The sequence below is a fragment of the Patagioenas fasciata genome, chromosome Z (genome assembly GCF_037038585.1).
Source record: "Patagioenas fasciata isolate bPatFas1 chromosome Z, bPatFas1.hap1, whole genome shotgun sequence".
Lineage (NCBI taxonomy): Eukaryota > Metazoa > Chordata > Aves > Columbiformes > Columbidae > Patagioenas > Patagioenas fasciata.
This window is the reverse complement of record NC_092560.1, coordinates 1,880,059-1,897,119: the sequence shown is the minus strand read 5'-3', so window position 1 is coordinate 1,897,119 and position 17,061 is coordinate 1,880,059. Positions and strand designations below refer to the sequence as shown.

Here is a 17,061-nt window from a genome sequence, read left to right as displayed (position 1 = left end):
TATTTATTTCTACAAAGCTGAATAGCTCCGGTTCGGTATTATCATCGTAAGCGGAAATCAGTATTTCCCACCGCAGAAAGTTTCAGCAGAAAAGTTCTATTTTAACAAAACCACAAACACGTGCAGTATTTATTTTGTACCATATTTATATGAAATTGACGTATTTATTTTGATCTAAATATCTTTATACTATGTATTTATTTCAATTAAGCTTCTGTTACAGTCTAACTGCTTTGTATTATCACATTTGCCTTTTTCATACGTTTTTCTCAAGTAGCTCTTCTACCGTATTTTAACGTATTTACACATATCTGTCTCTCACATTGTACACACTTTCCTGCCTCCTCCTTCTCCTACAATCTGTTCTCTATCTAGTTGCTTGTTAGTTCCCTTCTTCTTTCATATTTCAAAAATCTCCTTTACACTATTGAGTTTAAATTTCTGAATTATCACACTAATCTTATCTCTTCATATATGTCCTGGTTTTGTTAAAAACAAGTTTCTCTTTTAGTGAATTTACCTGTCAGCTAAAGCCTTCATATTAGCTGCATTTTCCTGGGGAACCAGACACATGTTTTGGTAGACACAGCAATGGAATGCGAGGTCATTGATCAGCGTGGATGGACATCTCGCGAGAGGGACAACAAGAAACAGGTGACCAAAAACTGACCAACGGAGTATAACATCCCATTCACGTGATAATTCATATAAAAGTGGGAGATCACAAGGATCTCACCAGACTTTTCCCTTCTGCCTATTAGGAGAGGACCTTGCGAGTCGTCCCTGCGAACTGAGGCCAGTGACAGACTGAATCCAGCTCCGGTTGGCTGCAGAGTCCAGTCCAGGACTTCGGGTGCCGGCTCTGCAGTTGCTGAGACTTTCAAGATTGGTTTTGTATTATTTTCTCTATTCTTTAGTAGCATTAATAAAACATCTTTAATTTTTCCAACTCTCTTCTCTCTGTCCTTATTTCCCTCCCGATCGCCTGTCCTGAGTGGGAAGGGGGCGAGGAGAGGAGGTTATCAATACATCTGCTAGGGTTTTATTGTCACCCTGCAATCTAAACCCTCGACAATACAAAACCTTCTAAATTACTCCCAACACCTATTACAAAAAAGACGCACTCTACACAACAGATTTTGGTGTAAAAGCTGGAAGGAGAAGCATTACCTGCAGGAACCACCCAGATGAAAATAAATACATTTATAGCTATAAATTCCCACCAGGATGTTTCTCCTCGTCTCTTTTCTTCCCGATGTGTGTCAGCTCCAAGACACCATAGGCACAATCAGTTTTAAGCCTTTACATCGCTCCCTCATCCCATACATTCTTTCAAATCCTAGATACCATTATCCACTTCAAATTCGCACAGTTTACTGGAAAAAAAAACACATAAAAAACCCCTGTTCTCCTGTAATCAGCACTGTAATCTTGTGCTTTGATAGGCCTCATCCATACGTTTCGTTCAAGGATGAGTCCTCTTCTAGGAAGAAACACTGAAGATCAAGGGAAATAATCCCTGACTTCAAACTGGCAGCGCTGGATGAGGAGTTACCACAATTTTCATTCAGGTCATTTATTGCCTAGGCCAGTTACTTTCATTTCATAAGAGACAGAAGTGCCTAAATCAGTTAGAGGACTGAACGCCAGAAAACCCAGAAAAAGGATGCAATTTTTATTATTATAAATAAAATTGGAGTCCTTACATGCACTCTACCATAATTTTCTGCACTTGGAAGAGTAATTTATATGATCTGTACATGAAGTAGATGTGATACCAGCATGTAACTCTGGGCATTCTCTTTTCAGTTGTACCATAATGATTCCAAATACCTTCAGTGGGGTTCCACTTCCATAAAATATTGCCTTATCTGACCAGATATACATCCAGTTCTCACTACAGTGATTACAGGATACAAAAAACCGGAATATAATATATTGGATACGATCTAATCTTCATTTGGCATAAAAAATAATTGCAAATAATATGTGTTCTAAACATGTAGTTCATTTATCAGCATTTCGAAGCACACAAAAGGGGAGAGGGGGTCTTGCAGTAGCTGGAATTATCTAACTAAATAGTGTTATAAATTCAAAATCCACGTTAAGACAGAAGTAAGTTAAAAAAAACAGAGTCCAACGCCCCAATACAATCAAATTATCACATATTTAAAAGATATTTTCTCATAGTCTTTTTTCTTTTTTTTTTTTTTCCTTAGTTCCTTTTAAGGAAGCATCCAAAAATCAGGAACATATAATCAGTTTTTAAGGATAATAATCATTCGAGGGAACGGAGGACTGATCTCTGTCACACTGGCACGATCATTGCATAAAATAAATAACACACCAGCAAAAAAACCAAATGGTAACTCTCTTCTACTATAAATACTTTCTTAAGGATTATCTGTTGATTTAGGGACAGTCTCCCAATTTTAATGGCTCAGCCTCTCACGTTATCAAAAGGAACAGAATTTCTAGGAAATAATGAAAATTCAGGCATGTGAGCACTGGAAATCTAGAAATTAACATCCTACGGTGGACGTCCCATACGCTTGTATTACACTCAACAATCATAGAGTATTTTCTGTTCTACCTGTGATTTTCATTTAGAATGAATAAAAACTTCATGTTAGGAGGGAACAAGCATCGCTTTCCCAAGATTAAGTTTATTTTTCACAAGAAGTGAAGTCTGGTGCTTTGTCAGTGGATTATACAAATAAAATATAACTTAATGGCCTAATGTTTCAATGAGTTTTCTTTCTTTGCTTCATTAAAACAAAATAAAACACGTTTGAGGAGAATAATTTTCTATATTGAATACTTCTAAAGTCAACTGGAAAAAATTCAGCTTCATTTAGCAAAATGTGTTACAAATCACAGTGACAACACTGATATTTAGAGTAGAACATCAGCTTAACTTGGTATAATAATAGAAATAGTGAGTCTTAAACCGGCTTTTCTAATGTTTACTAAAGGAAGTTTCATTTAGGTAGCAGGATGCAAGAGGTTAAATACACCTGCAAAGTTTCAGTGTTAAAAACATTACACAAATAGTAAATTGTCTCTCACACGGACATAAATGTAACAAAATTTTGTCCATAAAATGTAAATGTTTTTTCCTGTCAAATATTGATAGGTGAATCAGAATGAATCAGTATTCAGTGCAAAACTGAAAAAGACTGTGCCTCTAATAAATTCAGTACAAGCCTAGCAATAAAGCCTGCTGCTATCATGAAAGCTCGTGTTATCATGAGATTACAACAGACGTTGAGTGAGAATACGTACAAATTTAATGAAATGTAAAAGAAAACACTTCAAATCATAACAAATTTTTGTAGTGCCTTTTATTGCATCTCATCGCCTGCTAAGGGCTCTTGTCATGTTAGCTGCCATATTAAACTACATGGCAGTGCTGCCACAACGTGAAATAAAATATATATATATTTTTACTGTAAGAAACTTGATTTTAGTAGAAAAAGGTTATAGAAAAAAAATCCAAAACAAGGAAGTATTCCCATAAAAACTAAAATTATCATTTAGGGAATTATTGAAGACTGTTTAACACACTAAAACTCTTCATACACAGGTAGACACATACACACACAACTGTACATACGTGTACGTTCACTTACCTCAGTAGCTCTCTTTATATACGGTATCTGCGTGCCACTGTCCAGATCTTCGTTAATTATCAGTCTCCTGGCCCACTGACCTGCTCTTACAACTCCATTACCATGAATTAATACCAACAGCTTGTCAGGGTTCGTCAATGCGTCTTCACTCATGAAGATAAAGCTCTTCGGTTCACTCTCAGTCGCGTCAACCTGCAATTACAGACAAACACACACGTGGATGCATCAATAACAAGTTTACAACTACATGTATGTATGTTATAAGGACTAAAGTGTGCCCAGTACAAAATAAAGCAAAAACCTAATAACTATGCAATGTAGCTTCACAACATAAAAATGTACCACAGTTTAGAACAGTAATCCAATGGAGATTTACATCAAAAAAAAAGAGAGGTAAAAGGAAGCTAAAGCTCTGAAAATTCAGTTTACAGAAATTTACTGGCAAAAAAAAAGAAACTCCATAAATTACAAAAAAATATAATTACAAATCAAATAATTTGTCACCTCTGATACGCCTAAAGCCCTATGTAATATGAAAAAATCGTGGAGGGTTCCATCTCAGCCACCACAACAGAAACACCCAAAGAGACACGTAGGAACCAGTATCGTAATTTAGTGAAGTATAAATCTGGTAGCATAAGCCTAATAAAACATAGAAATCCAGTTTGGGTCTAAATAATGGCTTCATTAAGAGCCCTGCACCTGGGTCGATGCTTTGCTACTTTGCTGTAGGTACAAACCAACAACCAGTTTTAATATTGAGCAAGCCATAATATAATGCCGAGTTTTGTTCTTACTCTGTAAAGGAGCACTCTTGGTTCAATAAAAATTAAGTTCTATAAAACAGGTCTACGCTTGGCTTAGCAAGTCTAGCTCAAGGCGGAAGAACTATGCTGGCCTAAACACCATCCTGACTACGCATTCTTCCCTTTGTACCACGTGAATACACAGAAAAGGACGAACAGGACAGGTGAAAATGGAAAATATGATAAAAAATACATTATATTGAAAAGAGTTCAGAATATTTACGTACAACAGGTACCGTGCTGGTGCTACAATCAGATCACATTGATGGTTATGAAGTAGCAGATATCTTAAAATTTTGATACCCTAAAATTATGATACCTTAAAATTTTGATACCTTAAAATCTAACATGTCTTAGGTAAAAGGTCAGAAACACTAAATCTCAGTATTTGGCAAGATGTGATTGGCTTTTGCACATAAACTGGATTCTTACAACACTGCAACTTAAAAAAAATTGTAAATTCTTATTTCAGACAAAGTTACAGCTTAGTATGTATTTTTCAGTATTTATAAACTAAATTTTTGTTTAGCATTTAGGAAATACTAGTGCTTAGTAATCATAGGTACTAGAAGATATAACTATTTCACACTTCTGCAAATACATTAACTTTAAAAAGTTAAAAATATCCACCAAGATCATAAAAAACAGCGCTCCATTCTCTTCCTCCTATTAATCACATTTGGAAACTTTCCTTCATGCTAATTTATCCTCAAACAGTAGTAATTTCATTAGATCAAGCTCCCACTGAAGAATACACAACCTTACATTATCGACAAATCAACGCAGAATATTATTTAGTGCCAGACACAACGAAACCGCATAAAATAATTTATATTCATTCGGCACCTTCTCTTCTGGACCTACTCATGAACACTTATTTCTGATCCTTTATTTAAACATGAAGAAAATAAATCCAGTAAAATGCCGAACTTCAATTAGTTGAATCAAGTTGTTAGATGAAACACCATTACTCACATGCAGTAATAATCTTCAGATAATCCGTAGTTAGGAGTGTCAAACCACCCTAAATTCCGCTGATAATTTGTTTGAAAGTACCGTTTAAAGTTTAATTTTCTTGGATTTATTTTTTCAAAGCACAATTATACCTTAATGCTTATGAATGCATGCAGTTGTGAATTTTCTGAGTTATACAAATATTATGATGTTCTAACAGTGAATAGCTTTTCCATACACATTCTGTCTCACGCGATCCATCACCTAATACAGTAGTACCAGCAGATGGATTAATTAAGAAGCATTCTCATTATTATTTTGCACAGCTGATGTATAGGGCAAGATCATATTGTACTTCAAAACTCATCTAAATTCAGTCTACCACATCAAAATTGACTCAATTTTCAGTTTTTAGCCACTACCAGCCCAATATGCACACAACGCGAATAAGCTCCAAGGGTCTTTTATTTTGTACAATGGAAGTTCTTAAGACCGAATATTAAATTTTTAAAAGGAAAAACAACCCATGAATATGTTTCTTATTCCTGTTAAAATAAAAAACTATGAGCCTAGAACATACACAAAAGTGAAACAGGTTTCTCAAATAAAAATAGTTCTTGGCTGTCAAGTAGATCCAGACAAATATCAAATGAAGTTTTACCTACTGAAGTGAAAGAGCAAAGCGTTGATAAGTGAGAAGATTCTGCAGAGTAAGACCTTTCAGTGCCACTGTCAATAAAACACACCGGGAATTATTTAAACTTCCATCTCAAGCCTTCCCAGAAGCTTAAAGATGCATTTAATTCAGAAGCACCCTCCATTTGTCATCAACAGCTAAAGAACAGCAAATACCAATCCCTGATCGTGTTATCAAAAATAGGGAAATACAAGGAATCATCTGGATGAAAAAACTTGCAGTCGTCTTTATATTCATAATATAACCTTCAATGGAGCAAAAAATGAGAAGTTAAAAAGAAATAATTGAATGGCTTCTCCCTGAGTATGGGTCTCTTCATTTATATTTTCAAGTCCAATAAGTATATGTTGAGCACTAAGAAAACTACAATACTTTACATTAACGATAACGCAATAGGCATCTCGGCCTCACTGTGCAGGAAGAAATGTTCAGTTTTCTGTTTTCTCAGAGATGCTGACATAATAAAATAATTGGTGAGCTCTCCTGATTTCAAAACTGTTCTTGTTTTCATATCTGAAAACAAATTTAGAAACAATTGTGTCCAAAAGTGAAACTGGCACCCAAGAAAGCAAAACGAAGCCAGCAAGTTGGACTTTGCAGGAGGTTGAAATTTTAAAAAGATGAGAGAATGCAGGATGTTGTCGTCCTAAACCTTTGAAACATAGCATTTCCATACACTACTAAAATCACACTGAAAAATAAAAAGTACTCCACTTAATACAGTCCTGAAACTTATTTCATATATTCAAACATCATTATACCGTCTGCTTCGTTATCAGCTTTCAGGAAAAGGTAATACACCAACTTTCTGATGACCTGTGATGAAGTCCAGAAAAACCAGATTTTCATATTCATGGAGCAATTATTCCTTGGGTCTGGAAACCAGAAACTCCAGAGTCTCCCGAGTCAGAGTTCATAACCGGGGAAGGACGTACAATAGTTCAACGCGCCTACTGCACCTTAGTATTGTCAAAATGTGCTTTTTGAACGCATTTATACCTTTCCCCTTGATAGTATTCTCTGGCAATGAGCTCCACAGTATAACTGGGATGTACATGAAATCGTACCACCACTCTTTCAGCAGAGATCTCCTGCCTGATAATTTAAACCTGATGCCCCTTATCTTCTCTATTATGAAAAAAAGCAAAAAAACATTCCCTATTCATCTTCTCTACACCCTTCACGATTTTATAGGTTTGTCATATTCCTTCCACAACCATCTATTTTCCAAGCTGAGGAATCTTTGTCTAATCTCTTTGTCTGGAAAGCATCTCATGCCTGTGATCATCCTTGTAACCCTCCTCTGTATTTGTCTTTTAAATTCTTCATATCCTTGTTGACATGGGGTCCAGACTCCACGCAGTGTTCAAGACGGGGGGTACGTAATGAGTGGAAAGACCATGTTTCTCTGTTTTGTTCTCCACACCTCATAATTCCCAACGCCCTGTTTGCTCCAAGGGTTTTTCGCTGCCGTTAAGCACTAACTGATGTTCTCACAAAACTATCCTCAATCACTCTGAGCTCTTACCTGAGTTGCAACAGCTCATTTAGAGCCCACCATTGTGTTTACAGAGTCATTTTCCCCATAATTTCACATTTACCAGAACTGAACCTCATGTTGTTCACACAAGCCCTATGGGGAGAGGCTGAGGGAGCTGGGCTTGTTCAGTCTGGAGCAGAGGAGGCTTAGAGGTGAGCTCAGCACTCTCTAGAACGACCTGAAGGGCAGTTCTAGCCAGGGGGGATTGGGCTCTTCTCCCAGGCACTCAGCAATAGGACAAGGGGGCATGGGCTTCAACTCTGCCAGGGGAAATTGAGGCTGGAGATTAGAAAGCAATTCTGTGCAGAGAGAGTGGTCAGCATTGGAATGGCTGCCCAGGGAGGTGCTGGACTCACCGGCCATGGAGGTTTGTAAACTGAGACTGGACACAGCACTCAGTGCCATGATCTGGTCAGTGGACTGGAGTTGGACCAAGGGTTGGACTGGATGAGCTCTGACGTCTTTTCCAACCCAGTCCATTCTGCGAGTCTGTGATCATCCAAGCATTCAGCATCATGAAATAATTCCCCAACTCATCACAACCACCTTCAGATTTAAGCATTCCAAATAATTAAAAAAAAAAAAACCAACAAACAGCGACGTTTGTTAGCTTCTATTAATTCCCTTTTTTCTTTTATTTACGACTATGTCTGTGCAGGTCTTAATAACACTGCACTGGCAACAAATTGTTTCATCTGCAAAGTATGAACACCTTTTTTCCTCTTTTAAACAATTATTAACTCATAAGGGGACTCCTCCGGTGCCTTCTAAAAGCACCTGGTAAGCTTGGCGACAGCTTGTTGAAAATCCACAGTCTTTTATTGACAAGATCTTTCTTTTTCAGGTAATCTCTGACTCCTTCAATGAATTCTAGGATAGTTTTTTAAATGAAACCTCTACTGACTTTCGTCCCAGCATATTATATAAATATATATTCCTGATAAACAGGAATCACTATGAATCACTTCTGGAGGCCTTTCAAAGACTATCACATTTAATCTTTTTCCATTTCTCTGATGAAAACAGCTGATTTTAGCAGTGAGTTACACACTGGTTGGTTGTTCTGCAGCACCACCTTTGACTTGTTACTGAACCCTGGGCTTAAAAACCATCTCGTCCTGGATATTGATTATTGCACGATATACCAACTTGTCCTCAGATCTCATGTACTGATACGCCCGATTTCAGACAGTTCCTCAGAACTATATCCTGTGTAAAATAAATTAATAATAATCAAGTGTGGAAACTGGACGAATAATACTGGAGATAATCACGTCAGTTGTTCTTATTTGAGCTGAGCCTTCCCTTCGCGTAGAGCTCATCTACCAGCATTATTGGCTTTATTTCATTATGAGCCTTTACAACCGCAACAAGTTGCTCAAATGCAGTTTTGGGTGATCTTATCGTGATTTTACACGTAACTTGCCAGCATTTATACTCTTTTCTATTTCCCTCACTTGCACAGGACTCGCTCTTGCTGCAAGCTGTCTTATTGCTTCTATTAGTCTCCTTCACTGTTTTAAACTATTTTGCCTTGTTACTCGGGAGTCTGTCAGTGGTGATATAAACATACCCTGTAGACAGCTTCCATTTTTTAGCTTCTAAACACAGCATTTAATTTTTCTCATTTTTGTAGGCCTCTTCAAAACCTATTTTTGACTGTGGTGACGGCACCCTACGCGTAATAGTCAAATACTAAATGACGGTGCTCATACCTTGTGCCAAATTTTCCACACCGCTCATAACTAAACGGTGTATTTTTTGAGTTTTTTTGTGTGTTTTTGTGTGTATTTTGTGAGTTTTTTCTTCGCTTCAAAATGCAATGAAATTATGACACTTTGCAGAAGCTGGAAGCAACACATTTGAGAACAGCTTAAAAGTACTACAGACAAACCACATCAGTACCTGGTATTTCATTTATAAATAAGAGTCAACACAGATTAATTCAACAGTGGGGACAAGACAGGGTCCTTCTTCTCCTAAGCCAGACATCTAAATCTCAGATCTAAATCTCCCACGTGTGTGGCAGAGGTGATGGAATAATTACTCCAAGTTCGTTTCGAGGGAAACGTTGAGTATTTTGGGCAGGTTATCAAAACATTTCCTAAACAACATTTAAATGGGAACCGTGGAATGTTACAGAACTGCCAAAGCAAAGGTCCTTTTCCTTCCTCAGCCCAAATGGGTTTTCCTTGGCTCAATATGAAGGACTGGCTGAGAACAACAGTGACGCGGAAGCTTCTCAAAGGCCATGAGAATCCTTTATGTTCTTTTATCCTTTTAATCCTTTATGATATGTATGGAAAACATACACTCTGATGTCACACTAGTCTGCCCAGCACTATAGAACTTCAAAATACCCAAACACCATAATGTTATCACATGTATTTACAAACACTCCCGCACATGTTCTTTGGGGAACACTTCATCGCTTTCAAGGGCTGATGATGAAATACTTTCACTGAACAGGAGTACCTTATATTTACACACGTGTTGTAAGTTATTGAAAAAGTGTGTTTTAAAAACAGACGTTGAGTAGTTTACTGAAACTGGAGTTTATTCCTCTGCCTGTGAACAGGCACATTTGCTCTCTACATCCAGCCCTAGAGGTCTCAAACCACTCACAGATACATCTCAAGAAGCTCGTGGCTCGTTTTTCAAAGCCAACAGGTTTGGAGGATTCTGGTGATCTGGTAAAGCAAGGAAGGCTTGGATGGATAAATCGGACACTTGAGACATGGGGTGGAACCCCAGCATACATGCAAAGGTGTCCTGAGGCTGCACCATGCCCACCTTTATCCCAATGTTGGATTGCAGGTGACGCCTTTTACAGATCCAAACAAACAACGTCTTTGGAGAAAAAAGACATTATACTTACCGGGAGAGTCACCTTCTTCAAGTGGCATTCCTTTTGGAGCAGTTCATAAACGTACTTAGTAATGATCTGGAATGAGAAAAGACAGAAAGGAGTGCAAAAAGGTGTTAAACCACTTACAGAAATGACATATGCAGGCAAAGAACTTACAGGCTGGTTGGTTAAACCTCTAAGCACTTGTATACGTTTTGCGACTTATCTGAATTCTCTACTATACAAATAATTATAGAACCTGGAGCTTTACACAAAACGGTCCCCCGTGCCCCTCAGAAAAGGCTTTTTTTGCCAATACAAAGACATTTTAACCGTACCTGCGAAACCATCGTCTGCTGCTGTGTGAATAATTACGTGCCTCAAAAACTAAGGATTATAACCAATTAATATATACTCGGGGGTACAAGAAAGGCTCTGTTTCGCAAAGAAACACTTTAAAAGCATTTTCTCTGCAGAAGCAGGACTCCTGAAGCCCTGTCCCCCGCAGGTTCGCTTCATGAGCTACATGGAGAGCAGATCTTTTACTCACCCTCAGCACAAGTTGCTTTGCCATTTCTATTACTGAACAGGGGAGGGATGGGTCAAAGGTTTCTAAACAGAAGGAAAACCCTGACTGCTTCCCCACTATGGGGGAGTTTAAGTCTCTTGTCTTCATGTAGAAATAAAATTGAAATTTTAGGCCTGAAACAAAAGGAATTATTTCAAAGAGCAACCGAAAAAAGAGGGTAAAATACCAACCTGGTCGCAAGGGAAGACTTGGTGTCTCAAACGTGACAAAGTTGTTCACGCTTCAAAGGTTTGTCTAATATCTAGGGACATTTTCTTTTACCCCCTTCTATATTATAAGAAAAACGGGGATGCAGATGTAAGAACTCTCTCGCTATTATTAATTTGGGAATTAAGCTGGGGAACAAATGAAAGCACTTTGTCCATATGGGGCTGTAAAAGTGGTTTGGAAGCGGCTGCCTGTATTTCACTGGCTACAGGAGTTAGAAGAAAAACATAAAGAAAAAGGCAAGTTAAAGAGGGGAAAAGAGTGCTCACTAAGAGCCTCAAATGGTGCTCATCTTCCCTTTAAAGTTTGAGGAACTACGTTTAAACTCCAGACAGGACAAGATTTAAGTCCTGAAATATTAATCTGAGTATACCTGGGTACAAACCCAGCTGGTGTCTTTAGTCCGGGCCCTCAAGGCCGCAATTAGAGCCACCTGAACCCACAATGGGGACGCTGCCGTGACAAAGTGGTGGCATCTTAACAACGCACCATGAACCCGAAAATAGGAGCCATAAACTTCAGTTCTAATCCTCCGAATGTGCTATTACCAAATAAAGTTCCAATGAAGCCCAAAAGTTATATGTGAGCAAAGACAACACGCAAATGTTTGGAAGGTGTTTGAGCAAATCAGAGGTGATGAGGAAAGCTAATTAAAAATGTTGCCGCATGGTCCTCCCTTCCACAAGAAACGAAAATCTTTATTAGGATTACGTGAATTCTTCGCCACCCTGCTTAAATATGTTTATTGATAGAATTACGTCCAAAAACCTTTGCGGTTTTAAAGAAAACCAGTCTTACTGAACGTTACTATCTACAGGGAAACTGCATTTAGAGGAGGAATTTGGCCGCGAGCGACGGGTTGATTTAAGACATGTTTATCCCCACAGCAGTGCGTTAGGAACATGCACACAGTGTAATTTTACCTCCAGGGCCACGCTTTTTATGGTTCTCCGAAATCAGCTCCAGTGTAATGCCAACAAGTGAGGCAGTTGAGTTCCTGCGGTCTCAGATGATGATGTTATACGGACATTAAAATGGGTCTCAAACACTCATTTTTCGCTCTAAATCAAGGCGTCTACTAACCATCAAAACCACCAAAAGAACACTCAGAAGAGAAAAAATCGCCTCGAAGAAGAAATATTTGTGACACCACTCAGCCCTTTTTTTGCAGCTATGTGTTTGTAGCTATTTCTTCTATTCTCTCTCGTCTATTTAGACTGTGATGTCCTCAGGCCAGAACTAAACCTTTGCTCATTTTTGCCACAGCCTGGCTCAACGGGGCTCTGATTCTAACAGGCTCTTTACGCCTTGCTCTAATTTAATAAACAGCGATAACAGCCCCAAAAACGGGACTGTTAAACCAGTAGAGCAACCCGCCATAGCAAAGACTCGCACTAATGAATGATTTTAATGAGAATAAACATCAGGAACGATACAGTAGGTTGGAGGAACGGATGCAAAGTGTGAGATTATGGTCCTTGGGCAGTTCAACAAGTGGACAGTCCCCACAGCCCAGACAAACTTGATGAAAAACTGCTGTAAATTGCCCCAGGAGATAGAAGACATATATATAAATATATATATATATATATATATAAAATTTATATATATATATATATGTTTTTGGCAGCAGAAGATTAACAAGTTCATATACCCTAGCAATGCCTGGCATGCTGTTAGCTTTACAGGACGTAAGGTAATACACAAAATTACTTGAAGTAGCATCAATGTCCAAAACGTCCCAGGTTTGAAAACCACCATCTTAAGGGCTGGTTTTCCTGCAATTAGCATGGATTGGCCTGGAAAACCCAGCAAAATCCCGTCCTATCTGGGGATGCGGCTGCGAGTACTGAAAGTGCTACAAATCCAACATCACTTTCGGAACTTTATGTTTTTAATTACTTCTGGTGACTTTTGTGGTTGATTTGGAATTTTGAAAAAATAACATTTTTTCCTTTTTTTTTTTAGCTTTTTAGGATAATACAGATGTTACATTAAAAAATTAAGGGGATTGCAGCAAATTAAGCATAGGTGCGATGGCACTTTCCATCTTGGTTGAGTTCCTCGTGTTTCGTAAGTCATATCATAGAAAGAGCTGGTACATTATTAGTGTCATTAGTAGTAATTATTCCTCTTTTAAGCTTATCAGTTAACCACAATTTAATCTCAGTTTAATCTCCTACAGAAACACGTATTACGGGGAAAAAAAAAAGGGGAAAGAGTACAATAAATAATATTAGCAAAAAAGACTTCGGAATTCCAAAGGATAATCATCTCAATCTGAGTTTTGAGCTTATTTTCATTCATTTCTTGAAAAAGAAAATAATCTTTGAAACACTTTGATGAAATCACAATGTCAGGGGAAAGTGTCGTTATGTACATGATCACATAGCTTTAGAAGTATGGATTGCTTATCAAATTCAAATAACTGTAGTAATTAAGAGTGATTTACGGAGATGCTACAATAGCAGCTAATATTCTAGTGCTGAAGTTGGGCATCTACTTCAAGCTCTTGTCTCCCAAAACCTTTTTATTTCTACAGGCATTAAAAGACAAGCGAACCGCTATATTATTTCTATAGCACCAGTTAAGATTCTTACAGATCTACACAGTTTAATTAGGTGCAACTTCTGTAGGTAGCACTGATTGCTTGCGTATCCTGGTATTTTATTGTAAAGACCTCTAAACTCTCGAAGGGTGTTGAAAAGCACCTTGTGACTTCTTGCACTAGAAGGTGAGCACGTTTACACTCTGTGAACTCTCCTGGAATGATCATCATATGGTTGCTCAGGTATTTAGTGAGAGAGGCTGTTCAATCCAGCCCAGTGTTAATAACTCATCCGGAACTATCAAGCAAGAAATCATCCGGCACAAGCAAACTGCAACACTTGTCAGAGAGCTCTGCTCATGTTATTCACACTAATCTGGGGTATTTGTGCGTTTTTTAAGGCTTTTGCAAACCATAAGGTGTGCCGAGACCATGAGCAGTGTGCTGCGCTGTAATCCAAGGTAATTAGGTTGCTGGTGAGCAGGCAGCACCACATCTGAGATGGGGAAGGAAAAAGAACCCACAGCAAAGCTTGCTCAAAGTGTGTGAAACTGATGAATGGAGGAAAAAACAGTAGTTTTGAACTTCTTGTGTGAGACACCGCAAACTTCAATCCCATTTTGCACTATCTCTGCTCTCCATTCAGCTTCATTTGCAGCCTATCGGGAAAACACATCCAAACAGGGTAAGTATCCGAACTAAGTGCTATCAAGGTGTTACTGCCTGCTCTGAGGGCTGGGGAAAAACCCAAACCTCCAAAAATTTCATGCCTCTCGTCACCTATTCTGAAAGGAAGGGGGAAATCCTTTCCAACCATAAAAAGGCACTTAGCCTAGCACAGAAAGGTTGTATCCAAACGGTGGGAGAGAAGAAACTTCCCAGCACAAACTGGTCCTCTTGGAAGGAAACTAAATGGTTTACACTTCAATTTGACCTCAGGGAGCTTAGGAGCAAGTGTCTCACTTTCCGTAAGCCCGAGGACCTTCTGCCCTAAATGAAATCGCAGCTTCTCTTACTTTTGTTGGACTGGGAAAATGGCCAGAGTGAGAGCAGGGACACGTCCTGAGCACTAAAAACAGTGGATTATGCTCAGCCTATGTCGTGGTTTAACCCAAACTAGCAATAAAACCATGATAGCTCCTTGCTCACACCCTACTCCCCAACCCTGAATAGGGGAGAGAACGGAAAGGTAACGAGAAACTTACACTGAGATAAACACAGTTTAATGAAATAACAAAATACCAATATGCTACTAGTAAATATATATATATAATAAATAGAAATAGGATATAAAATACCTAATCTCTGCTATCGTTTCATCGTGTTTTCCTGGAGTTTTCCTTCTACTGCAGACAAGGTTGAGAGCAGTAATAAATGTAGGAACCAACACATGTAGGTTCCTGTTGTATAGGACAGGAACCAAACCTCAGTGCTCACAACTGCCCTTTGGAGGAGCCTGAAACAGTCAGTTTTCTGGCCTAGGTTGGACATAACAAGGTGAATACCTCCAGAAGCACCTTCTCAAAGTGCTAGTGGCCTCAAATATGACATTTGCAAAGTTCAGTAGTCTTATGGGTAACCGGGGGATAGACCTGGGCCACAAACACTGATCCCTCGTAGGGATCCAGAAAATAAGCTATCTTAATTACAGAGAAATTAAACTGGATGACTTGGATGGACGGCAAAAAGGACAGAGACGGAGGAGGCCACGGAAAGAAAAGAGAAACACATTATCTCATGATAGAGCTGAGATTTTAGCCTTGCATTGCTAAATATTCCGCACAACAGTGGCCAAGCCTTTAATTCTGAACAGAGTCTACAAAGCAAAACTGAAACTCCAGGTGGAAACATATTAATGGTTCTGGTACACAAAGCTCTAGTACACATTCTATGGTCCTGGCTTCATATACATGCCTCATGCTTTTTAAAGGACATATTGTTCATATACAGGGCTTTCTTCGGGACTGTTTTCAGTTACCAAAAATCACTGAAAAATTCTGTTAGCAGCACAGTTTGTAGAATCTTTGCAATATACCATCCCGAATCCATGTGATCAAAAGACCAAAACCTGCATACAACAGTGTGAAAAGGGAAATTAAAGACTAAGAGACAGCGAGACCAACATGTCTAAAGTCACAAGGATTGTGACAGCACAGAAGGCTAAACACATTTATAAGTTGAGACAAAACCAAAGAGACTCTTCAAAGCACTACCAGAGGTCTTTAAATGGCGATAGTCTAAAGATGACAACCAAAAGCATGCCCACGAAGCAAGAAGGCAACTCCAAAATCAATCAGGTTAACATAATGTACCTCATTTTAAGTTGGTAACAAACTCATAACACATATCAAAACTTGGCAGAGATGAGGAAGAGCTGACCCTCTGATAACTTTTTCCGTAACAGAGACAACCAGGTACATGGACAGCAGATCACAACTCAGCGGCTTCTCCCCTAACACCTACACCCTAATCCGGAGGAGCTGCTTGCAAAGCGTCTCCTCAAGGATGACTTATATGCTAAAATCATATTAAAGAAATGGTGTAGGTCTGTGCGACTTGTGGCCTTTCACTTCTGAACCCGCACCTCTCTGCAGTCGCTGGAAATGGTCACCATGCTCGGGGATCCCCAACAATTGCGAGCAGCCCCTCGGCTGGTGCGAACCACGAAGTCTTTTGAAGACAATCCAATGCCACACGTCCCTCTCTTCTCCCATGGGTGCATCACTCACAACCAAAACTCCAGTCACCCCGTCAAACGTTTGGTGTGGTTAACACACGGTGAAGAACAAAGCACGTGTGACATGACAAAGGATAAACTGCATGGAAGTTGTTGATGTTATAACCACTCACACGATGGAGGACAGATTACAAGACCTCGGAGAACCCAAGTTGTCTACACCATTGCCTGCTCCTACAAACTTCTAGTGGATTTCTGGGAAAAAAATGAAACTGAGCAAATTACTGCTTAAATACATTCTTGTGGGGTGGACCAGATCCAGCTGGATGGATCTGAGACTTCCCACATCGTGTTCCTCATTCACAGCTGTTCAAAACACAAACAGAACCCCACCACCACCGCTACTGCTCGTTACCACCTTCCACTACTCCAGGGACTCAATGTGAATGAATCACAGAACCCCAGAATGTGAGGGGTTGAAGGGCCCTGTAAAGCTCATCCAGTGCAATCCCCCCATGGAGCAGGAACACCCAGCTGAGGTTCCACAGGAAGGGGTCCAGGCG

General features: G+C 39.1%; 1 protein-coding gene across 4 annotated transcripts in view; it reads right to left on the bottom strand.

Annotated features, from left to right (window-relative positions):
* ARB2A (ARB2 cotranscriptional regulator A) overlaps positions 1-17,061 on the bottom strand; it is a 261,097-nt gene that overhangs the window by 196,391 nt on the left and 47,645 nt on the right. For all 4 annotated transcript variants that reach the window (XM_065861305.2, XM_065861304.2, XM_065861306.2 and 1 more), the window contains exons 5-6: positions 10,508-10,573; positions 3,633-3,824 (exon numbers count right to left, since the gene is read on the bottom strand). In XM_065861305.2, coding sequence (XP_065717377.1) covers positions 3,633-3,824; positions 10,508-10,573 — 258 coding nt within the window. The remainder of the gene's footprint in view (positions 1-3,632; positions 3,825-10,507; positions 10,574-17,061) is intronic.